Below are 25,383 nucleotides of genomic sequence, written 5' to 3'. Positions count from 1 at the left end.
CGATTTTGAGTCGGGTTATGAATAGGTTTTTAACCTAATTTTATTATATGTCGATTAATTCATTAATCACATTTGTAATTTTGATTTTCCTCAGGATCCATAAAACTTTTCTATCTCACTCTGTCACAATCCGTTGGTGAACCACGTTAAATCTTTGTGTTCTTTATTGGTTTCTGCATTCGTTATTTGTTGTTTCTCACATCTTTTATAACAATTGGACATCTCGAACTCGGAGGTCGGAACAACCCTCTATGAATGGAGATGATCATAACCTTAACATGATATAAACCATCCTGATATATCTAAACCAACAATAATAGAACTTAATTGTCACCTATAATATACCCAATTTGGTTAATGTAATAGAAACCAAATCACAACCCAATCAAAGCTCAGTGAAATTGAATTCGTGAATAATGATGCAATCTAAACTTACCCAACTTGAAACAACGAGATATTACCTATATCAATCTCAATTGGATTTGCCCGAATCAGATATATAATTAACCTCAACATGATAAACACCCCAAACTTGAAAGAATCTAAAAATGATGAAAATACGACTTGATTAGAACTCGAAATGGGATTAAAGGGACTTAAATTCACGTAAATAGTACATATATACTTATCATGCCAAAACCCAAAATCATGCACTTGAAATGCCTGACCCAAGTATAATACGATTACTCACCAAGATGATGATCGATACTTATTTTGACAATAAATATACTTTTATTATTTTCTTAAATTTATTTAGGGTTTCTTAAAAGAAAACTAATGTGCATTTACCGTGCTATTTTTTTCTAAAAAAAATATTAACCAAATCTAGGAAAAATTGTTTTAAATAAGTCAACCTTTTCGTGATCTTCCCATTTTAAGGCTACCTTTTGATTATCCCTGATTGAGTTAAGCTTGTATGTATGATTTCTTCTATTGAGTTTTGACCTTTTTGTGACTTGTTTAGTAGGTTACTTATGATACGTGTTACAATGTCTCATCCCCACCCCCACCTCCCTCACCTTTTTAGAAGAAGGGACATTGTAACACGTATCATAATTAACCTACTAAAAAAGTCACAAACAGGTTAAAACTTAATAGAAGAAAACAAACTTACAAGCCTAACTCAATCAGGGATAATCAAAAGGTAGACTTAAAATGGGAAGACCGCGCAAAGGTTAACTTATTTAAAACAATTTTTCCAATTAAATATTTCTTTTTTTCCAGGGCTATGTATATTTGATAATATATATTTTCGTTCAACAGGATTCCTTGATTACATATTTGGTTCTTCAAGATATTCTTTCCACCTGGAATATTTGTTAACCACTGCAAATTAATAGGAAAACTATAAATAGTTACTCTCTATCAGTTTGTTCAAATATATAGATCTTTTAAGGAAGATTGCATTAACCTAATACTTATTAATCTAGACTAAGGTCAACCTATGTTTATCAACATGCATGATTTTCCTAATAATAGTTTATTTGACTTGTGTCTTTGATTTGTTAATCAAACGATGCATGAAATTCAATGAGATGTTCACAGGGAAGCAAGCATTGGGTAGGCTTAACTAGGACAAGCAAAATTTTGTGCCGAAGAATCTCGTAACAACATTCTAACTCAAATATATATGCATATGTCTCTCCCTCACGGCTTCTCTGTCTCTCTTGCTAAATTTTGTGCCACAAAAGTAATACTATTCAAAATTATAGAATCATAATTTTTTCTTAAACTATTTAACATGCATGTGCCCCAAATTTATGAATTTAACCATTAGGATGTCCCCTATTTAATACAGGCACGTTTGCATTAACTGAAGCTTGGAAGCGCATTTTGCGCTTAAGACACACATACCCATTTCATATTTGCTATAGATTAATAATAACATTTATTGAAATCATGTGCTTGTTTCCCCTAGATTATACTTAGCAGAATTTTACCATCTCAACATTAGGATTTATAAAATATCTGCCAAAATTTCTTTGCTATATATGCATATTCAAACCGGATTTCATACTAGCGCTTTTTTTCAGTTCAGTTAATTTCAATTTAGTCCAGTTCATTGTGATTCGGTTTAGTTCGGTTTCTCTCTACAATTCAGTTAATTTCAGTTTAGTTTCACTCAGTCCAAAATTTTGTGGACTTAGTCGAGTTGATTCAATTAGTCGAGTTGATTCAATCATTCCTTATTGAGCCAGCGTCAAGTTTATTGTCAATTGATTGGTATTAATAAATAAATACTATATCTGTTTCTTTTTAAGTGTAACACATTAACTTTTGCACTATTCACACACCTCACCCGGACCGTATTTTTTTTACTAATATATATTACAAAAACGAGCATATAAATGTTGTTGGGTTCATTTTAATAAATTTTTTCATAATATTAATTTTTTTATAACTTTTACAAAGACATAACTAGATACATTGATGGTCAAAATTGTGCGTTGGCAAGCTTAAAATCAAATTGTTACACTTAGTTAGAAACGTAGGTTAGTATTTTTTTTTGATGGGGAGAAAAAAACCTTAAGTTACCCTCCTTATCCAGAGAGCCAACCTAAAACATCCTTGCGGATGAGAAGGAAAAAATCAATACAATAAGGCGGAGACCAAAATAACACATCCGAATAGAAGTGACCGTTGTGTGCCATAAAATCCACTGCTCGATTGGCCTTCCGATAACAATGATGGAAATACACTTGATCAAACTGCTCCAGAAGAGTATGTGCATCAACAATAATGTTAGCAATGGACCACAGAGGATTAGCATTAGCCTTTATAGAGTTAATAACAGTGATATTATCTCCTTCAATAATAATAATCTTCTTAATATGGAGAGAAATAGCTCCTTTAATGCCTTTAACCAACCCCATAGCTTCAACTATTAGAATTGAAGGATGATCTCCCAAGGATTTGGCACTTGCCGTTAAAATCTCACCGAGGGCGTTCCTAAGAATGAAGCCATAAGAAGCTTGCCCATTATCCAATTTAGAACCATCAAAATTTAACTTAACAACATCCTCATTAGGAGGGCCCCAAATAAGATTTTTACCAGAACATGGAGGCAGGTTATTGATTTTGTTATGCAAAAAGCTAGAGGAACGAATAACTACATTCGAACAATTAGCTTTATCCCACTTCTTAACATAGGAGTTAACGGTAAAACTAGCCTGAGAGAAAGAAACACTCTCATCATTGAAAATGAGTTTAATTCTGAAATATCATACATGACATGATAATACTTTATTTCAAGCTGAGTTGATTTAGATTGAGTCCATTTCAATTTAGATCTAAATTGGATCGGATATGGATTCAGATCACATAATTCAATTTGTGTAATTTTATCAATGGCAATTTCGCCGGATCTTTACCTACTTGCTCTATAGATCATTTAAAAGGTGAGTTTGGCACTTGTTATAGTTTGAATGTGATGTTGGGTAATGGGGTGTGGAGATGGTTGACGCCTTGACGGAAGAGCATATAGACTAGCATAGACGTAAGACGTTGTGGCATTGCGTTGAAGGTGTGCGTATGTATGTCGTCCCAACGTCGCGGATTGAGCTAGCATATATCAAGTTAGGCAACGAGACAAAGCAACCTAGCTTGTGGTGAGTCTCAAATGGCAGCATAGCCCGCAGCATTGGAAGCTCTCATTACCCGCGCCCGCGGCCAAGGTGGGTCAAAGAGGCTCAGGAAGCTGCCCGCGCCCGCAGGGTGCCTTGACAACCCGTGAAAAGTGAACTTGAGGATTTAGAGGGTGATAATGAGCTCCCCATGAAAAATGATGCTAATTATTAAGCCAAATTAATCTTTCATTTTCCAAAGCTTTTCCCACTTTACATATTATGCATTTGCTTATTAAAATTCTCCTCACTTTTACTTCATTTTAATGTTGCTAAACAAAAATTCCTCTTCAACTTTCCTTCGATTCACAGTCACATTTTTCACTAAATCCATTAGATTATATAGATGCATGTAGAGATGTCAGTTTGGTTAATGAACTGATAGTTGAACTGAATAAACTGAAATTTGAACTGAGTTAAACTGAAATGGTAGTAACTATAACTGAAATTAACTGAAAATTGTTGAAATGAAACTGAAATAAGCGGTAAAGGAAAAATCAAAATGAAGTGCAACTGAACCGAAACAAACTGTAACTGAAAATTACTGTGAAAAACTGAAAAGTTGATCAATCAACTTAACTGAATTGAATATTTAACTGAATTAAATTAATTGATTCAAACTGAAATTGATTAAAACTGCACTATTTTAAACTGACTTTAACTCTATTCAAACTGAATTCACATATTACCCAAATTCACTACAGTACTTAAACTAATGACATATAACTTAGTTTCTTGCTAATTTGTCTAACAACTTTGTCTTCCTTACCCCAAGGTAACAAAAGGATATCTTTCATTTCATCTCATAAATCTTCGATATCTAAGTCAGACAGAACTTATTTTCTTTTATGAGAAATAGTGGAGGGGAATTTTATCAATTAGTAAAAGTTATTTGGCAATTACAGTCATCCCTTATAGTATCTGAATTATAATTAAACAACCATGTATATATGGCCTCGCTTTTGATCAGATTGTCCATAATTTACATATGCATTGTTCTTGACCAAAAATTTAGTTGGTATATACTTCATCGGTTTTTTTTAATAAGTGACACATAGAGAAAGTGGGGGAATACCAAGGAGCTTAGAGAAAAAAACTTGAGACCACTTATTTGACCAATCAAATATGAGTATTGGATAAAATAAAAACATAAAATAATTAAATAATGACAAAGATGTAAAACATGAGAAGTATTTTTTTTTACTCTGAGCTATGTGTCACTTATTGTGTTCCTAAAAGGAAAACGTGACACTTATTAAAAAATGGAAAAAATGAAAACTAATAATCCCACCTTTGCCAATTCTGCTCAAAACCATCCCACCTTTTCAAAATCTGGAAACCATCCCACCTTTATACCCCATCCTCTCACAATGAGTCTTTTAACGGTTTGTGAAATTGGTAACTTGTTTTAGAAGGTGACTTGCCACGTGTCACTTTTTGATTGGTCTTCCCTCATCCTTGTCTCCATATTTTTCTGATTCTCTCACCTCACCACCCTTACCTCCATAACAATCACCATATCACCACCAAACCTCCACTTCCACCACGACTAACTCCCGCCAACCCACCCCTGACCACTACCCTACCACAACCCACATCCTCACCTCGAAACCTCACTCAAACCAACCAAGACCCGTCCTACTCACTTGAAAACCCACCATAATAACCCCAGCCACTAAAATCCCGCACATTCCACCCAAAACCCAATGTCGATTAGGGTGGCGCGGCGACAATGAGGCTGGCGTGCGGTGGTGAGGGAAGGGGATCAGGGTTCAAAGAAGGGGAATCGAGAGTAGCTGGTCTACAAGCTAAGGGAGGGGGATCGGGAGCAGGGGTTGCAGGACTGCAAGTGGAGGGGTGGGGGAGGGGTGGGGGATGGGAATAGAGAGTGGGAAGAGATAGATTAAAGGAAAAAAAATAACTTGTTAAACAAGTTGGAGGTAAAAATGCTTGTTTTGAGAATATGAGGGTCAATGTGGGATTATTTACAAATTTTCAAAAGGTTGGATTGTTTTGGGCAGAAGAAGCAAAGGTGGAACTATTATATTCCACTTTTGCTTAAAAAATTGGAGATAGTACGTAGTTGATAAGATGATACGACTTAATTTGTTAGGAAAACTACAACAATCACAAGGGTCACATGATAACAATCTTCTAGATGTGAATAATTACACGTAACTAATTCTAACAAGTCTAACCTTCTCTCACTACTTTCACACTCCAATACAATACTTTCTAACTTGTTCTAAGTCGTAGTTTTCACTAACTTGAACATCGTAAGGGCATTCTCAGTCAAATCCCAAGCCAAACTTTTCCTTTAGGTTCAAATTGTACTTGTAATTGATCTTGGTGATTGCACCTTAATAGTACTTTTGGCTATGTCAATCCTTAATCTTCTCCGTTGTGTGTTTCAAAGAGTTGAAGGAGTTTAATATATCCATCATACATCATACAACATATTGTAAATGTTGACCTACTCAAGCATTGCTTATAAAACTATTGAACGATGATGCAAAGATCTAAGAATAACTTTCTTTTGTCCCCTTAACAATGCTTATAGCTATAAAGTAATAGCTAGCTTATGCTCGAAGATAAGAAAAAAAATCAGAGATTGAATTAGTAGTTAAGGATGGTATACAATTAAATCGAGATATACCATTCTTGTTGGAGACAATTTGGTAGGAACAGAAAAGCTAAGATACTTGAAAAAGGTCAATGAGAAAAGAAGACATGAAAAAAGGTAAAAGTAAACATAAATGTAAATTGTGTACTATTGACGTAGAGGGATATTAATCGGGTAACTATTTTGACTACTAGGTTTTTACTTTTATTGCCACCGTAAATAAGAGAGAGAACAAAAGAAAGGAAAAATAAAAAGTGAAAGCAAAAGTAGCATTAAAAAGGCAGGAATGGGGAAGTTAAGTAGTGGGCCCTCCTTTAAAATGCAATAAACGAGGGAGTACGTGCACAACATTTGGATTGATGTCAATTAATTTATGTTGGTTTTGCTCTTACGCACTCATTCACTCTGTTGCCTGTTGTTATGTAATTTGCTTTTGCTTTCGTCTAATTCGTACCAAAAACTCAAGCTCAAACTCATACTTTTCTTCTGCACCATACTGATTCTTCTGACGACTTCAAATGAAGATATATGGATTACAAGTTATCTTACACCTATAGTCTTCATAATGTGGAATTGTCATTGACTAAAAAGTTAATCCATGAGAAAACTACTCAAAAGTTTGCAATGATATTGAGAACATTTTTTTTTAACTAAATACTCCCGAGTTTTCTAAAAATTCATCAGGTAACCTTGCTCTCAAATATCAAAAGTTGGGATGCGTAACCTTGAATTCAGGGAAAATAGAGTTGTCATTGTCCATGCTAAAATTCCCAACTGGTTATACATTCAGGTGGAAGAAATTGGTTTTCGCGAAAATCAAGGGGGTGCAGGGAGGGGGATGCTGACATTGAAGGGGGTGGGGGCTACGGAAATTCGAATGGGGTGAGAGGCTAAATGGGGTATTGCGAGAAGGGGGGTGCGGGGGAGGAGGGGTGCGGGGGAAGGGGGTCGGGGTGAGGGGAGGTGGTGATGGACTGGTGGTTAGGAGTTAGGGGCAGGGTTAGAGTTAGGATTAGGAGTTAGGGTTAGGGGCTGATTTGGGTTTAAAATAAAAAATTAAGCAAGGTTAATGAATAACAGTATTAACCGTTGTTAGTCATTAAGGGCATTTTGATATATTTTCATAAAATTAGGGGGTACTAGGTTAATTTTCAAAAGTGCGAGGGTACCTGGTGAATTTTGTGAAAACTCGGGGGTAATTGGTGAAAAAACTATATGAAAAATGGTTTCAAAGGCATTTTTATTTTCCTTTTTTTAATATATATACTTCCTCCATATCTAACTAAGTGAAACATAGAAAAAGGGTACACGGAGCAAGAAAACTAAGGAAAAAAAGTTTGAGACTAAAATTAATAGAGAATGTACAACTTAATTAGATGTGAACACATAGAATAAACACTTAGAATGAACAAGCAGAGGAGAGAAAAGTTTTCGATAACTAGTAATATCACTGATTTGAAGAGAGATCTATGTTGGAAACTAGTAATAGTAACACCACCACCACCACCACTACAAATATTGATTCTTTTAACATATGTAAACTAGAGCTGAACAAGCAGAGGAGATTGAAGTTTCCGGTGTGAGTTGGTGGTGGTTGTGGTGGAGAGAGATAAGATTGGTGGACAGTGGTGGATGAATGAAGAGTTCTTTTTTATGTTTGTTGGTGGTGGTTGTGGCAGCGACATTGGTGGACTTTGGATATTGGCTGAAGGGTGGTGGGAAGGGTGGTTTTGATGATTGTGCGTTGTTAGGAGGGCAGTTGAGGAGACTAGACTAGGATTAGAGGTGATCATGGCCAGGACTCGCCTGAGAAAAATGCATGTTAGTCGGGCCGGGCCAAATTTCGGACCAATTTTTTGTGCCCAAAGCCCGCTATTTCGGCCCAAAATCGGACCGAGCCAAAAAAATAGACTGAGAAGTCATTTTTGGCTTACCCAAAGCAAAAAAAAATCGAGCCGGGACCGACCCCGGGCCGAAAATTCTGCCCAAACCCGCCCAAAAATCGGGCCGGGATGGAGTCGATCAGCTCTAAATAAGACGAGATTAATCTATGTCCTTAGTATAATATTAATCCCAGAAATATATATATATGGGAAAGATCCTGAAACGGTCGTAAAACCAGTTCGATCTTATGCCCGATGAAAGCCCTGGGAGTCCTGAATATATCATTCCATGTCCCCACGAGGCATCTTACAGAACTCGGTGCAAGGACCCTGGGGACGTCCAAAAGCGTGACTTATAGCCTTCAATTTCGACCTTTTCAGGGCTCTTGCGGGCCCGATCAATTTTTTGCTGTAAACCTTCCTATAGAGTGCGACACGTCTTATAGGGCATCCAGGGTGCTTCACGCCATCTTTATTGCCCCAGAATGCCACCAAACGACTCATTTATGATTTTGTGGTGCAACCATGAAATGTCCCCGAAACGGTTGTAAATACGTTTTTTAGCCTGTCTAAAGCCATGGCGGTCCTTAATATACCCTCCTATGCCCTCACGAGTTATCTTACGGAATTCGGTGCACGGACCTCGGAGATGTCCAAAAGCGTGACTTATAACCTTCAATTTCGACCGTTTTAGGACTCTTCCAGCCCGATCATATTTTTTTGCCAAAACTCATTCTGTATGGGGAGGCAAGACTTATAATGCATCCCGAGTGCTTCGTACCCTTTGTATTTCCCTAGAGTGGGACTAAACCTCCTATTTATTATTTTATAGTGCAACCACGGAATGGCCCCAAAACGGTCGTAAAAGCCGTTCTTATCCCCGATCAAAGCCTTGGGTGTCCTTAATATATCATTTCATGTCCCCACGAGGCATGCCACATAATTTGGTTCACGGACCCGGAGGCGTCCAAAAGCGTGATTAGGCTTCAGTTTCGAGAGGTTGCATGGGGTGTTGCGAGAAGGGGTGATGCGGGGGTGGGTATTGCGGTGGTGGGGGATGCGGGGGTGGGTATTGCGGTGGTGGGGGATGCGGGGGAGGGGATTCGGGTGTGGGGGAGGTGGTGGTGGACTGGTGGTTAGGAGTTAGGGGAAGGCTTAGAGTTAGGGTTAGGATTAGGAGTTAGGGTTAGGGGTTAATTTGAGTTTTAAATCAAAAATTAGGGTTAATGACTAAGAGTGTTATCCGTTGTTAGTTATTAAGGGCATTTTGATGTATTTTCCTAAAATTCAGGGGTACTAGGTTAATTTCAAAATCTGCGAGAGTACCTGGTGATTTTGTGAAAACTCGGCAGTAATTGGTGAAAAAACTATATGAAAAATGGTTTCAAAGGCATTTTTATTTTCCTTATATATATATATATATATATATATATATATATATATACATATGGGAAAGGTCCCGAAACGGTCGTAAAAGTGGTTCTTAATATATCATTCCATGTCCCCATGAGGCATCTTACAGAATTCGGTGCACGGACCTCGAGGACGTCCAAAAGCATGACTTATAGGTCTCAATTTCGACCTTTTTAGGCCTCCTGCGGGCCCGGTCAATTTTTTTGCTAAAAACCTTTCTATGGGGTGCGACATGTCTTATAATGCATCCAGGCTGCTTCGCGCCATCTTTATTGCACCAAAATGCCACCAAACGACTCATTTATGATTTTGCGATGCAACCACAATATGTCCCCGAAACGGTCGTAAAAACGTTTTTTAGCCCGTCCAAAGCCATGGCGGTCCTTAATATATCATTCCATGTCCCCACAAGGCATCTTACGGAATTCGGTGCACGAACCCCGACGACGTCAAAAAGCATGACTTATAACATTCAATTTCGACCATTTTAGGGCTCATGCGGCGGGCCCGGTCAATTTTTTTTTTTCTAAAAACCTTCCTATGGGGTGCGACACGTCTTATAATGCATCCAGAGTGCTTCACGCCATATTTATTGCCCCAGAATGCCACCTAACGACTCATGTATGATTTTGTGGTGCAACCACGAAATGTCCCCGAAACGGTCGTAAAGACGTTTTTTAGCCCGTCCAAAGCCATGGGCCCATGGCGGTCCTTAATATACCATCCCATGTTCTCATGTGTCATCTTATGGAATTCGGTGCACAGACCCCGGGGGCGTCCAAAAGCGTGACTAGATAACCTTCAATTTCGACCGTTTTAAGTCTCTTTCAGGCCCGATCATATTTTTTGCCGAAAATCATTCTATGTTGGCCGATACGACTTATAATGCACCCCGAGTGCTTCTCACTTTTTGTATTGCCTCAGACTGCCACTAGACCTCCCATTTATTATTTTGTGGTGCAGTCATGAAATGGCCCCGAAACGGTCATAAAAGTCGTTCTTATTCCCGATCAAATCCCTAGGTGTCCTTAATATATCATTTCATGCCCCCACAAGGCATGCCACAAAATTTGGTGCACGGACCCGGGAGACGTCCAAAAGCATGATTTATAGCCTTTGGTTTCGACCATTGTAGGGTTCCTCTGGTTCGGTGAGTTTTTTTGCCGAAAACCTTTTCATGGGGAGCGACACGTCTTATAATACATCCAGGGTGCTTCGCACCATCTGCATTTCTCCAGAATGCCATCAAACGACTCATTTATGATTTTATGGTGTAGACACGGAATGGCCTCGAAACAGTCGTAAAGGTGTTCGTATACCTGTCCAAAGTCGTTGCGGTCTGCATTGTATCCTCCCATGTCCCCACCAGGCATCTTACGGAATTCGGTGCACGGACTCCGGGTACGTCCAAAAGCGTGAATTATAGTCTTCAATTTCGACCTTTTTAGGGCTCCTTCGAGCCCAACCAATTTTTTGCCGAAAACCTTCCTATGGGGTGCGACACGTCGTATAATGCATCGATGATGCTTCGCACCCTTTTCATTGCCCCAAAATGCCCCTAAACCACTCATTTTATGATTTTTTGTTGCAACCAAAGAATGGCCCGAAAACGGTCATAAAACCCGCTCTTATGCCCGTCCAAACCCTAAGGCTCCTTAATATAACCTCCCAGGTTACCATGAGGCATCTTACGAAATCCGGTGGACTGATCCCGGGGACGTCCAAAAATGTGACTTATATCTTTCAATATCGACTGTCTTAGGGCTCCTCCAGGCCCGACTTATAATGCATCTCGGTTGCTTCGCACCCTTTGTATTGCCCCAGAGTGCCACTAAATCTCCCATTTATTATTTTGTGGTGCAACCACAGGATGGCCCCAAAACGGTCATAAAAGGCGTTCTTATACCCGATCAAAGCCCTGGGTGTTGTTAATATATTATTCCATGTCCCCACAAGGCATCTTATGGCTAAATAACCGTTAGTCTTTCATCATTGATATATTTTTAATGTATGAAAGAAGTAAGAGGGAAGTTCCAAAAGTAATCTTCCAAAATTATATTCATAAATATATCTCCCTATTTATATATGATTATTTTGAAGGAAGGCTTGAATTGTGGGTGAGTATTATATAATTTGATTCACACTTATTATTTTACATATACAATTTGATTCAAACTTGTTATTTTACATACAATTTGATTCATATTTATGAGTTTACATATTAATTGATTCATATTGATCATGATGAAGTAATGCTAATTTTTAATCGAAAAATTATTTGATTCTTCTTTATTGTAAATAACTTGTTCAATAAGGGTACATTATCACTAAAAGGGGAAAAAAAGTTTAACTAGGAATATATTGTATAATCAATTAACATGTGGATGCTAATAGGAAAAAATAATGTCAACATTTTTAGCTTAATAATATATAAGGTCTGTTCCATTCAACTTATTTTTACTTGTTTTAATTTATCTAAACTTATTAGAATTTATCTGAACAACTTGGTCTTGCCAAGGACTCATATATTCAATATCTTTTTCCAGCTATCTATATTGCCAAGTAATGCCAAGTTTCAGTTGTGCTTAGAATTTTTTAAATTATGGTTGATTATGCTAGGCATATTTAGATTAGAACAAACATATCTAATTATCTTTTACGGTTAATATTTTTAAGTAGGTATTAGTAATAACAATACAAATTAAAGTTGATTTTCTAAAAATACCCATTGAGACAAATAAAAACAAACTCTCATACAATTATATTTTTTTACTCCCTTCGTTCCAAAATATAGTCCCATTTACATTTTGGGTGTCCCAAAATATAATTCTCATTTTCATATTTAGTTCCACATTTTTTCGTAGTTTGTCTAGAAAATTCTTGTCCCATCATTTATTTTCTTCTTGAATTATTTTTTATCCTTTGTTTATTCAACCAAAATGTTATAATTAATGCTCTTTCACCAGTTATTCTCCATTCTCTCTCCTAAAATCATCTTTTTCCATACAACATTTATTTAAATAAACAATTTTTTTTAACTATCCCTCTTAGATTCTACTTGCATAAATTACTGTAAAAAAAGAAAATGAAAACTATATTTTGGGACGAAGAGAGTAATATATAGTAATAACTAAATATAGTCAACTTTGACTAGAATATTGTAGGTAAGCAACAGACTAAATAATGTTAATTTTAAGATTCTCTAATTTGTTATCCAGAGGAAGCAATTGTGAAAGATCATGACTGTAGGTTCGAAATAAATAAAGCAATCCAAGTTGTATACACAAGAGACCGATTGACTAGACACTAAGATGACATGCTCTATCGTTAGTTTCTTTGCAGGCAGCAAATATATGCTTTGCTATTGGAGGCTCAAACACCTTTTTGTGTAGGTCTGGTTTTCATATTTTGTTTGGCTATTGTACTATCCATATGTCCCTATTTCTCTGATTTTAAGCATACTAGAGTGTCTGAATTCTGATCTCAAAGGCGTCTCCTGCTTCTCAGGCATTATGAAAGCCTAATTCAAGAGACACAATAAAGTTATATACTAAAGGTCACCTAAATATTTTCCCCTACATAATTCAAATTGTATGTAATTAGAGTAAACATGTATTCTATTACACTTCTTGATATAATTGATATACGATATAAAAGTCATATACTCATACAATGAACTTATTCATCGTTGGATAATTGTCCGAAATATCTTCTATTGATCGATTGGAAGCGAACTACAGAAGTTGATCATGATAAAACATATAGAGAAATCATTACATAAGTGTATAGGTGGATTTATTTACATTCTTAATTACCTAAAATAACATAAAAAAATCAACTTATTTTCTATTTCCAACTTCAACGTGCATTGAATGGAGTAATTTTGAAGATTATTACCCTATCAACTATAGGTCATAGATCTTTAATGGATAAGTAGTCATATATTTGTTGTGGTAGAAAATTTAAATTTCTTGCTTCTTAATCTAGTCACGTGATTGTACATATTTCTTGTCATAAAATTGAACTGAAATAACTTTTTCGATATTTGTATGTTACCTCAATTCTTTTCTTTTTAAATTTATTTTTTCTCCTATTTAATGAACGTTTAACCTTAATTTATGGCTTTGTCGCTTTTTTCCCACATATGTGCCTCTAGTTTCTTTCCTCATTCTCTTTTGATGTGCTAAATAGGTAGATAGGAAATTAGAGTTGTTTTCCTTAAGTATATATACAATCTCTATTATATATGGGAAGTGGGGTAGGACACCAAAATATTAGAAATCCCATTTTACCCTCATAACATCCCTATTCTAACTACTTACTTTAATGAAAAAATAAAAAATAAAATTACCTAATTAATTTAAAAAATAAAAAATATTACAAAAAGAAAACCATCAATAATTCAAATATTCTTAATTTATTAGAAATAATTAATAATTAATTTAATTTTCTTCATCTCCTAAAAGAAATTAATTTTCTACGTATCTTCGCACGCATCGCGTGCATATAAAAACTAGTATAATATATTACTAGATCACAACGGATGCCATATAGCTTAGTTGGTAAAGTCTTGTGGGCTGGTACCTGAGACATGGGATCGAATTACGTCTATATCATTACGCTTAGTCGCTCATTTACACATTAAAATAATTATTAGATTACTAGAGGTCTAACTGTCTAAGATGTGGTTAGCCTTGTTTGATTTTGAACCTCTGTTCTAATCAAGACATCAAAACAAGCATATCTAAAATACTTATTTTCAATCCTTTTGTATATCATAATAAAAGGATAAATGTAAATGGCAAATTTATATTTAAAACCTTACCAGTATAATATTTTAACAAATATGTTAGTGACAATCTAGGTCAATACTTTTTACTTTGACTATATGTATTGTTTTATTCTTTACTCCTATAACATACTCTTTCAGATTTTTAATTGGCTTAAATTATAATACTTATTTTAAATTATAATAGATGATGACATATTATATATATACAACAACTTCAAAAGCTACATATAAGAAGTTAAAAGCGCAAATATTAAGCAATATGAACGCTAATATCAAAATCTCACATAATTATGAATTTATTAAAACGTAAATATGATCGAATTTCGTAAAATTTGACTTTTAAAAAAAGCTAAGCAAATTTTAAAAATAAGATTATGGAGGGAATAATAAGCCATCTACTATTCTGGAAGTCAAACTTTGACAATTTTTTTTTTTATAAAAATCATGCATGCTCCCTAATTATGGACAAACTACAATTTTATCTTCTTTCACATTTGAGTCAAAAGTAGTAAGTACTCGATCTCTATGAGTAAGCTAAGTATTGGTTAATCATTCAATGAACTAATTTTGAAAACTCAAAAAGTCTTTAATCTTAACAAGTAAGAAAATCTAATTAATCTAGTACTTCACTCCAATTTCTTGATACCTAAAATTATGAGTCATCCATACGTAATTTAATTTCTACTAGTGTGAAGAGTCCATCTTTTATTTTCTTTTTATTCGTTTGGTTGTAATAATAATAAATGAGTTACTTATTTTTAAAGAAACAAAAGAAAAACTTAGAAGAATTATAACTGCCACCTTTTGAAGAATTTAATCTTTCTCTTGGCTTTCCACCCTCGAGTCAATCCAAAAGGCTTTAAACTCCCAACTTTCTTTTTTTCTCTTAAAAAAAACTATAAACCTAAATTTAATCTTTCCTTTACAAATTGCAATAAATTTCTCTCCTTTCACAACTTTCCAATCAAACCCTCCACCCCCACCTCCCCTATTTATTCCTGCAACAACTTCTTCTCATTAGAATAATCCCACAAAAGTTAGAGATAGAAAGAGATTTTTCATGTTTCATTAAATTTTCCATAGAAAACATCAAATTACTAAGAGACAATCTCAACAGAAACTCCTACACTCTACTGTTTTGTGTTTCACTCCTCTTTTTCTCTCTTTAATATAAGGTATTCTTATTTCTTCATCTTCTTTAATTTCATCTTCTTTTTTTTTCTTTATTAATAATAATTCTTAATTTTCATCTTCTATATATTTTGTCTGTTAAAATTTTATTAATGAAAAGCATGGGCTTCCTCTTCTATCCCAACTTTTCATTTTATTTAATCTTACTTGTTTATCATTTTACAGGCGGTTTCTGTTTTAGGTTTTAATTTTATTTGTTTCTTTAACATTTTTGTATCATTATTGAAGGTACTATATAAAGAGATTGATGTTGAAAACCTAGCAACACCAACAACAACAAGAAGAACAAACAACAATTGTGTTATCATTTCTCTTAATCAGCTTTTCATCTCAAAATCATAAGATATGGCTTCATCTAACCGTCACTGGCCTAGCATGTTCAAGTCTAAACCTTGTAATAACCAACAATGGTCACAACATCATGACACCAACCATCATCAATCTTCTCTCCTTTCCAATTCTTGCGCTCGTTCTTCTTCTACTAATTCTCCGTTTTCGTCAGGTATATATATACTTCCTCCGTTCTAAAATAAATAAAAGAAAGAAGCGTTTCATTTATATCAGAAATGAGGAAGTATAAGTTTTTTAATAAGACTAGTTCATTTTTTTTTTCTATAATATATATTATGGTTTTAATTCTCTAGGGTTTCATTTTTTGTTGGTTGTGTTTTAGGATGTGAAGAGAGAAGCCCGGAGCCGAAGCCGAGGTGGAACCCGAAACCGGAACAAATTCGGATCCTAGAGGCGATATTCAACTCGGGTATGGTGAATCCGCCAAGAGATGAGATTAGGAGGATCCGAGCTCAGCTCCAAGAGTATGGTCAAGTAGGAGATGCTAATGTGTTCTATTGGTTCCAAAATCGGAAATCTAGGAGTAAGCATAAGCAGCGCACTCTTCAAGCAAAAATCACCGCCACCGCCGCCACCACCACAAACCATCATAGTCCACCACCGCCAATGCCGGCTTCTTCTTCTTCCTCTTCCTCCGACAAGGCGTCGCCTCGAAAGGTGCCGCCTTGTAGGTCAGGAGGAGGTTCATCATATGGTAGCATTAGTAGCAATACTAGTAGTAGTAACAATAACAATAATAGTAACAATAACAATAACAATAATAATAATGTGGTTGTTGATCAATTTGGGAATTCACCAACTTCAGTTAACCAATGTAACTCTTACTTTCAACAACTTGTTACTCCACTTCACCATCATTCTACTACTACTAGTACTACAACTCATGAGTTTGTTCCTCAAGATCAACCTTTGTATTTCCCATTGCAACAAAGTAGTGGTGTAAATATGGTGGGTAATTTTAGCCAAGGGTTATGCTTTGGTACTTCATCTCACCATGATGATGATCATCATAACCAACTTATTAATACTAATTCGGCTACCATTCATGTGTCGCCGGATTCTGATCAGACGGCGGGCGGTTTCTCATCGTTGTTGCTTGGAGATATGTTTGGTGGTGGTGGTGGAAGTCATGATCATTCAAAGGTGGAGAAGTTTAAGATTCAACAAGAGATGAGTTTTTTAGTGTCTAATCCTCAAAATACTATGACTTCATCTTCAACAATTGTTCCTACACCCACTACAAGCGCCATTCCTAGTAACTTTGGTCAAATGCTAGGTAAATAATGTCAAGTTTTACATTTAATTGCATCTTTTTTTAAAATGTTGCTTTATGTTTTATGCTTTTGTTTCATCTCTTAAGTTCACTTTTTACATGAATTCCTTATAAAGAAGTTGAAACAAATAAACGTTATCATTATATGAGTGCTTGAACTTAGGTCAAAAGCTATAGTTAGATTTAATTATGTGAAAAAGTAACAAGAAAATGAGCACTAGTCATTGGTACTTGTACTTGGAAAGGGACTTTTCGTTCCAAATTCATTATTTGTTATCTTAGGTTATATCCACTTAATCAAGTAATATATTATTCTCAAGTCACTTATATTGTTTTTAAGATACTAATTATATACTCTTCACTATCATTCGATTTTAAATATAGATATAGAGTACTCCGTCAATTTCAATATATATATTTCTTATAAAAAAGTTCTAAATATATTTGTCACATATCGTTTTAGTAAATATAATTTGAAATGTAGGACGAAACAATTATCTCTTAACTTTTGGCGCAATTATAAAAAAAAAATCTCTTAATTGTCGCGAATACTTGCATGATCTAGCTATGGATAGTAGGAAGTAAATGAATTAAATTTACAAGACATATTGGACTAATAAATTTTCTTGTTTAATTAAAAATTTGATGGGGAAAAAATATTTTTTTCTGACATGTTACTATTGGTTAGGTACATCAATCATTTCATAATTATATATGTAACCAATTAAGTTTGATAGACTTTTGGAATAATGGATATGACAAGATCATATGATTGATGTAATGTAACATATAAGTTGTACTGAAACTTACACACCTATGAAAACTAAGGACAACATTGTCATATTTGTATGAAGAAGGGACTAACTTTGTCTTTTCTCAACTGAAATCAGCAGACTGAACCACCCTCCCTTTAACCCCGGACGTGTGCATGGCCAGTTTTCTTGATTGACTGTTGTTCTGAATTTCTTCAAATTAAGGGTGAAATAATAATGTTTGTATGTTTGCAGGTGTAGGTGGGTCAGGTGGACTTGCAGCTAAATCAACGGTGTTTATTAACGGAATGGCGTTCGAGATTCCGGTGGGACCTTTCAATGTTAAGGAGGAGTTTGGGGAGTATGCAGTGTTGATTAACTCGAGTTCAGGTCAACCCGTTTTAACCAATGAATGGGGTGTTACACTACACCCCCTTCAGCATGGTGCGTCTTACTACCTTGTTGGTAGTGTCGCCGCCTCGCCATTGCTTGATAAACTCGATACCGCCTCTGATCTCCTTGCTCCGGGATACCCTTACCATCAGGTATTATATTCATGAAATTCATAAAATCATGAAATCTATAGTTGCTAGTTTAATTTGCTAATAATGATGAAAGAGCAACATTACACTAAGGTTATGTTTGGGAACATAAGCTGAAATAGAGCTGAAACTGATAAGGTAGCTGAAATGAGCTATCGGATAAGGTAGCTGAAAATTTTTCATCACCTTAAATTGAGATGCTATATTTGATAGCAACTCAATTTCAGTCAATTTTTTAGCTTGAATTTTTATTTAAGCTTTTATCACAAACACGACTATTTATTTTAGGTGACTTAAACTTTTAGCACCCACTCATTTAAGGTGACTTAAATGTGTTGCCAAACAGAGCCTAACTATAGCAAATTAGCAATAGACCAAAGTAGTAACTATATGTGTCATGATGAGATGCATGAATAGAGAAATTCCTAAGTGAAGTAATAATAGTAACTATGACTTAATTAGATACATGAATTGAGAAATGTTGTGGTGTTACAAGTACATAGTTATGGTTGTACAGAGTTATGATGAACATTTATATAATTATGCTATAGTAACATAAACATAGGACACATACAATTCACCCCATAACCACATTATTGGAAGATGAAATGCTGTTTGCAGTGAGACCATCATAATTACTGTAGTAATTTCACGAATCTATTCATTGTCCTTTATGTATTTTATGTGCTTGAGCTATTAGATGGGGTATGTTGTTGATGTGAGTCTCCCAATTAAATTAAGTTACTTTGAACTTATATTAACTTTAATTGAACTTATCTGAATCTATTGAATTTTGTTAACAGTTTATATTATTAAAAATTATTAGAAATAACTCTACGTATATGAATTTACCCAAAATTACTTATTTTGATATAGATTAATCAAAACAAGGTGAATATAGCACTCCCCTAGAAACTATTTTAATTATTATAGTAGGCAATATGTCAAAAATAAGCAAAACGATTAGAAAAGCCAGATATGTCTATATATAGTATAAATGTTCATATATATTCTTGTTAGTATAAATTGTTAAGTGGATTGGAATTGTTCATATATATTCGCAGTCAGGGACGTCTTAGACAATTTAGGGGACCTATGCCATGCATTAAACATAGATTCTACAGGGATATAGAACGAATCTCTAATCTTGTATAGTAATAACTAATTTATTTATTTATTATTAAAAATGGTTGAAAATGAATTAACATTTTTAAATACTTCAATGTTATTTTTATTTTTAGCAAGGAGAAAACTTAGATTTACACTAATATATAGTAAAGATATACCAAGGATAAAACTAGAATAAGCAATGAGATATGAAAAAAAAAGTATATAGATTAGAAACAAAAATATTGGATTAATAAATGTATTTTCCATCTAAACTCAAAGAACTTAAAAAGTAAGAAAATATAATATAGGTGGGGCCTTTAAAAGTGAGGGCCCCTGAACGATTGCTCACTCTGCTCATGTGTCTGAGATCCTTTTGTTTCGGACCTTGCATCTTGGGTATAAAACTTGTGGGTATATATTGAGAACAATCTACTAAGCAGTGAAATGTTACATAAGTAATGAGGTGAGGTATAAAATTCTTTTGGTACGTTGTGAAAAGTTCCTTTTAAACTTGTCTTCCTAATTGTCGTCATTTTTTTTATTATTGTCCATTTTTGTTCGGACCTTGCATCTTGGGTATAAAACTTGTGGGTATAAAACTTGTGGGTATATATTGAGAACAATCTACTAAGCAGTGAAATGTTACATAAGAAAATGAGGCGAGGTATAAAATTCTTTTGGTACGTTGTGAAAAGTTCCCTTTTAAACTTGTCTTCCTAATTGTCGTCATTTTTTTTTATTATTGTCCATTTTTGTGTAAGTATACCTATAGTTTCCAACATGCACATTCGTCATGTTTTGGATAGTTTTATGATTGAAAAATTCATACAAGTTATACAACAAGCATACTTAATTTACGCTTGTTGTTATTGCCATTTTCATTTGCAGTGGAATACAATGAATTGGACATAGCTAGCTTTGATGCGACCATTTATTTGAGAACAATATTTTCCTTCTCGCATTGTGCAGATTTAGAAGACTAGAAGTTCCTATCTGCGACGGTTTATGATAATACTCTAAAGATGGAAGGAAATTCAAGCCACATACAAATTTATAAGCTCTAAATTTTTAGTTTTCATCTTCATTATCTAGTTTTCTATGTAATTTGGGATATTAAACTGTATGTGTGTTTCCTCCCCCCACCCTCCAAAAACATAAGTGTTTGTGGACCAGTACATATGAACGTCCTCTTATTCTGGTAATATTGTTGTTCGAAGTGTTAAAAAATGGCCTTTAATAAGTGATTCATTTAGCTGTTAAGACAAATTATCCTGCAATGAAGTCCTTCCTTGCTTTGTCCCATAATGGTTTACAATTTTCTTTTTCATGTCACTTATTTTTGACAATAACCCCGGGCTATGCCCCGGGTAAGAAAATTTTCATTTATTAATATTGTACTTTGATGTGATATCACTAAATACAACTTGGTCTAGTGGTTAAAACTTTAGTACATAAGCTTGAGGTCACAGGATCAAAACTTATACTATGCAATTTCTAATTTTTTTCATTGTACATGGATTACATGAACTAAAACTCTCTAGGGAGAGCGTCACGTGGCACCGTTCCTGATTTACGCACGCCTTTTAATATATTAGTATAGATGTTTTAGACTGGCCTTCCGATTAGGTTTAGTCTTAATTTTTATGCTTTGATATCCGAGAAGCCCACTATATCTTAAAACAAGATATCTTTCTTACTCTATAAAGTTAAATTGCACTCTTTGTTAATCGAATAAAAAAATTCATAGCATGTACCAACTTATTTTTCATAACACAAATTTTTTAGTGTAGCTGTTACATTATAATTTTTGGTGTAACAACCTAAAAACCACCATTTTTTTTATAAAAAATTAACTAGACATAAAATAAATGAGAAAATGATTTTCAGATTTATAGTCAATGTTATTATTGTTGAAGTATATGTCATTATGCATGTTATTCAAAAGTATGGTATAACATATTGCACTCTTTTTTATTTTTCCCAATATTGTCGGTATAGTCTCTAATGCATAATATTCATCATGAATGTTTCATACGAAGACAAAGCTAATAATTAGGTTATACATATGGAATAATTCCTCTAATTATGAAAATTCTAAAAGCTTGATATTTTGAAAGAACATATCAAGATAAAACCTAGTAAAATTATATACGACTATATTTTTTTTTCTTATATCGGTGATTATTTACAATAATGTCGACCACAAAAGTAAAAGTGTGATAAACATAAAGAAATTAAGAGAGTATGTCAAAAGAAGTTAATAAACATTATAAAAGCTAAAGAATAGAGTACTTCTTTAGTTTTTAAATTACTGCAACTAGTTAATTTTCAAAAGGCGAATTTTTTCGAAGACGAATTTAATTTAACCTTGTTTAATTGTATCTTGTTTTTCTCTAATAACTATTGTAGATGCCATTTGGCTTTCAATTAATGAAACTTCTCTTTAAAAAAAGTTTAATTTTCAAAAGGCACACTTTTATCAGTAACTATGCTTAATTAATAATTATGTTAACTTATAAACAATTCAAATGCGATACGTTAATTTTAAATTTTAGTCAATATGTATAGTTTGACACGAAAAGGAAGTATATTACTGTTATTTGTGCAAGGATGAGCTATGATGTACATAATGCTATGTCATGTCTGATTTCTGCGAATCGTCAAACATTCAATTTAAACGGAGATGGTGATATCACTTTTTCTTGATGCATGCCAGTATTTTAGGGCTACATATACGTTTCCTTGCTTTTTTTGTACGTTACACTTTTTTGGAAAGGCTGGTGGTTATAGTTTGGGCCTCTTTTTAATTAAATTTTTTCTGTCACCAGCTTATGTCATATTGTCATCTATGATGTTGCTGTGAAGAATGAACGAGGGTGAGAATTTGCGGTATACTTTCCAGTATCGGCCTCATATTTGCAGAGCGTGGTGAGATCAAGGCTAGTGTAAAGTGTAAACACGTTTGAAGTGATCGAGATATATACTTCCTTGTTTCTTTCAGCAACACAAATTATACTTCCTCGTTTCTTTTTACTCGCTACACTTTCCATTATGGAAAGTTTCACATTACTTGCTACACTTCTTTTTTGGGCAATAAACTATCTCTATCTCTATCCTTCCATATGGGTCCCTTTTCTTTTTACTCTCTACCTCTCTCTTCTCCAAAAATTGCCTAGGAGTCCGTGAAACGAGAAGTGTAGCGAGTAAAAAGAAACGGAGAAAGTATATAGCTAGACAACATAGAAATGCGGAGAACGTTTATTTAAGAGCCCAATCAGTTGTATTCTATGTTTTGACTTTTGATGATGCCAAATATTTAGGTTGTTATATAGTTTTTATTTTGAAAAAAATATTAAATCGCAAAAATAATGTAATGTTATTTTGTATACTTCCTCCGTTTCAAAATAGATGGGACATTGTCTATTTTGGGGTGTTTCAAAATAGATGGGACATTGTTATTTTTTTCCTTATTTAGTAACTTTTGCCTTCTAATTTTACCATTTTACCCTTACTAACTTGTGTTATGTTCTTTAATCTACATCTAATAATCTGATTAATCCTAACCTAAAACTAATGATTCCCACCCATCTCTCTCTCCTCAACTCAACCCACCCTTTCTCATAGCCACCACCCATCTCTCTCTCTCCTCAACTCAACCCACCCCTCTCTCTTAGCCACCACCCTTCTCTCTCCTCTCTGAGACCACCACCGTCACTACTAACCCGACACTACCACCAGCTCGACACCAGATGCGACCCAACGCCACCACTACCACCTCGACCTTGCCACCGCCTTCTTTCCCTTTCTTCCCCTCCTTCTCCTTCATCTCCCTCCCAAACACATTCGCCGGCAAATTCTCAACCGATCCTCCATCACCATATGACCACCACCAACAACACCACCACCACGACGTTGTTGTTGTTGTTCCTCCATTGTCGGCCGCAATTTAAGATTCTGCCTGTAAGTATTCAACGACATATGCTCATTCACACTCTTCCCTTTCTCACCTACTCTCGCATTCAAATTGTTTCTCACCTACTCTCGCATTCAAATTGCGCAAGCTATCTCTGATTTTATCAAACGGCATAACCAAATTCTGCCCGACAATGTTAGGGTTAGGGTTTCCGACATTTCGCTGAAAAGTAGGAGGAGATTCCGGCATAGAAACCGACGATAGACGGCGAAACTCCGATAAATTCTTCCGGATTTTATCTAATGACCCGAGTTTCGAGTTTTTTCGCCATTGTTTTTCGCCATTGTTGTTGTTGTTGTTGTTGTTAGAAGAAGAAGAGGAAAAGAGGAGAGAGAAAGTGATGTTGGAGGAGGTTGTTTTTGAGTTTTTCGGGTGGTGGTGGTTGTTTTTGAGTTTTTCGGGTGGTGGTTGTTTTTGACCGGTGGTGGAGGTGTTGTGGTGGATGGCCGGTGGGCGAGTTTGGGGGAGGGTGGTTTTCCGGTGGGCAGGTAGGGAGGGTGGTTTCCGGTGGGCAGGTTTGGGGGAGAGGTTTCTCCCTCCTTTTCACATGGGACCACTACAATTAATTATACTACCTAAACATACTTATGAAATTTTGCCTAGGAGTCCGTTTTAATCACAATGTCCCATCTATTTTGAAACGGAGGAAGTATATATCTTGTGGACAATGATTATTTATTTAATCTAGTCAAAATATGTTTTGTACACTTTGAATTATTATTATATGATATGTTTAATAGAGTTCTAATAACTTAATTAGAATCTTATGGATAAAAAGATTCGAAGGTTATTCTTGTTATTGTTGCTTTGTTATGAACTATAGGTTGAAATGTTTGTGCCTACACATAAGGGAAGTGGTGTGAGATTTTCTCAACAAATTAAACTCACTGGTTGTTTGCACACAGCAACTAGTGGAAGGTAGTTAGAATCTGTTGCACAAAACGTGGTGATGATAATGCAACAAGTTTAGCACCACGATTTCTAGATCTAAGCAAGTATACAAAATGGCTACAAATGTGGGAAGCAGCGCATAACAATCGGCAACAACCTGCGAGATATTTCCACTAACGGTAATGGGGTAAATATCTGTTGCTAAAATCGTGGGATATATGGCGCAAGATCATGGATCAAGAGTGCCTACATTTTAGCTGAAGAAAAACATGGATTTCCAGTTGAAGAATGATGACCGTTGCAACAACTATTTATAGAGGAAGAATTGTTCGAAAAAGAACAACTTTCAAGCATACGAAGTTTATCTTTACTAAGAAAGTTTTTCTGTATTTTCTTCTTCTCCGTTAATCACATATCATTGCAATATTCATAGTGTTTGGGTGTGAGAAAAATCAAAAAATATCCTTGTGTTCAAGAGAGATAAAGAAAGAGAGAAAAGAGAAGACTTCGAGTGAAGTCAAAGTGAGTGTCATCAGTTCAGGGGGAATTGTGTGATCGACTAGGAACAAGTTCCTAGAGGAACAGAGAAGGGTCCAGTAATAGGTTGTAAAAACACAGTCGTTTGGCCTATTATAGTATAGAGAGTATTGAGTCAAAATCCCTCGTGGTTAAGATTTTTTTTTTCCTATTAGGCCTAGGAAATTTTCCTTGAAAAAATATTGTGGTTTTTTCTCTTTCGTTTTTTAATTTAATTCCGCAATCTAAATTCGAAAAATTTCCCTCAACTACAATTCATCCCCCTTCTTGTAGTTGGTCTAGTGTTCATACTAGAATAACACGTTCGATATCATTATCAATTATAGTTTTAATTTTAAGATTTTACCCATTACAATTTACTTCTTTTGTTTACTTTTTCTTGCAACAAGTGTTAGATATGGTATTGAAGATCGTCGGAGAATCGAGTGA

At 34.9% G+C, this 25,383-nt stretch overlaps 2 protein-coding genes across 3 annotated transcripts; one reads left to right on the top strand and one right to left on the bottom strand.

Moving 5' to 3' along the window:
• Positions 1 to 2,540: 2,540 nt before the first annotated feature.
• LOC125492942 (uncharacterized) lies at positions 2,541 to 10,915 on the bottom strand. The gene is made up of 2 exons (XM_048635696.1): positions 10,862 to 10,915; positions 2,541 to 3,170 (listed from the first exon to the last, which is right to left on the bottom strand). Exons 1-2 carry the CDS (start codon positions 10,913 to 10,915, stop codon positions 2,541 to 2,543), a joined length of 684 nt encoding a protein of 227 aa, XP_048491653.1.
• Positions 10,916 to 15,264: 4,349 nt separating this feature from the next.
• Positions 15,265 to 20,819, top strand: LOC104900600 (WUSCHEL-related homeobox 9). 2 transcript variants are annotated; one of them, XM_010688065.3, is made up of 5 exons: positions 15,265 to 15,509; positions 15,754 to 16,027; positions 16,199 to 17,152; positions 18,157 to 18,446; positions 20,442 to 20,819. In XM_010688065.3, exons 2-5 carry the CDS (start codon positions 15,871 to 15,873, stop codon positions 20,463 to 20,465), a joined length of 1,425 nt encoding a protein of 474 aa, XP_010686367.2. In that variant the 5' UTR covers positions 15,265 to 15,509; positions 15,754 to 15,870; the 3' UTR covers positions 20,466 to 20,819. The 2 variants fall into 2 exon arrangements, with proteins under 2 accessions (XP_010686367.2, XP_010686368.2); XM_010688066.3 differs by having other exon boundaries at positions 15,267 to 15,509; positions 20,523 to 20,819.
• Positions 20,820 to 25,383: the final 4,564 nt, after the last annotated feature.

This window comes from Beta vulgaris, chromosome 8, assembly GCF_026745355.1.
Source record: "Beta vulgaris subsp. vulgaris cultivar EL10 chromosome 8, EL10.2, whole genome shotgun sequence".
Lineage (NCBI taxonomy): Eukaryota > Viridiplantae > Streptophyta > Magnoliopsida > Caryophyllales > Amaranthaceae > Beta > Beta vulgaris.
This window is presented reverse-complemented; position numbering and strand designations above follow the sequence as displayed.

Coding starts and splice junctions, on each gene's coding strand:
- LOC125492942 (XM_048635696.1), bottom strand. CDS start 10,915: ATGCCTGGTGGGGACATGGGAGGATACAATGCAGACCGCAACGACTTT. Junction 3,171..10,861: donor ACCGCAACGACTTTGGACAG/GTATACGAACAC, acceptor TCTTTCTCTCAG/GCTAGTTTTACCGTTAACTC.
- LOC104900600 (XM_010688065.3), top strand. CDS start 15,871: ATGGCTTCATCTAACCGTCACTGGCCTAGCATGTTCAAGTCTAAACCT. Junction 16,028..16,198: donor TAATTCTCCGTTTTCGTCAG/GTATATATATAC, acceptor GTTGTGTTTTAG/GATGTGAAGAGAGAAGCCCG. Junction 18,447..20,441: donor CGGGATACCCTTACCATCAG/GTATTATATTCA, acceptor TTTCATTTGCAG/TGGAATACAATGAATTGGAC.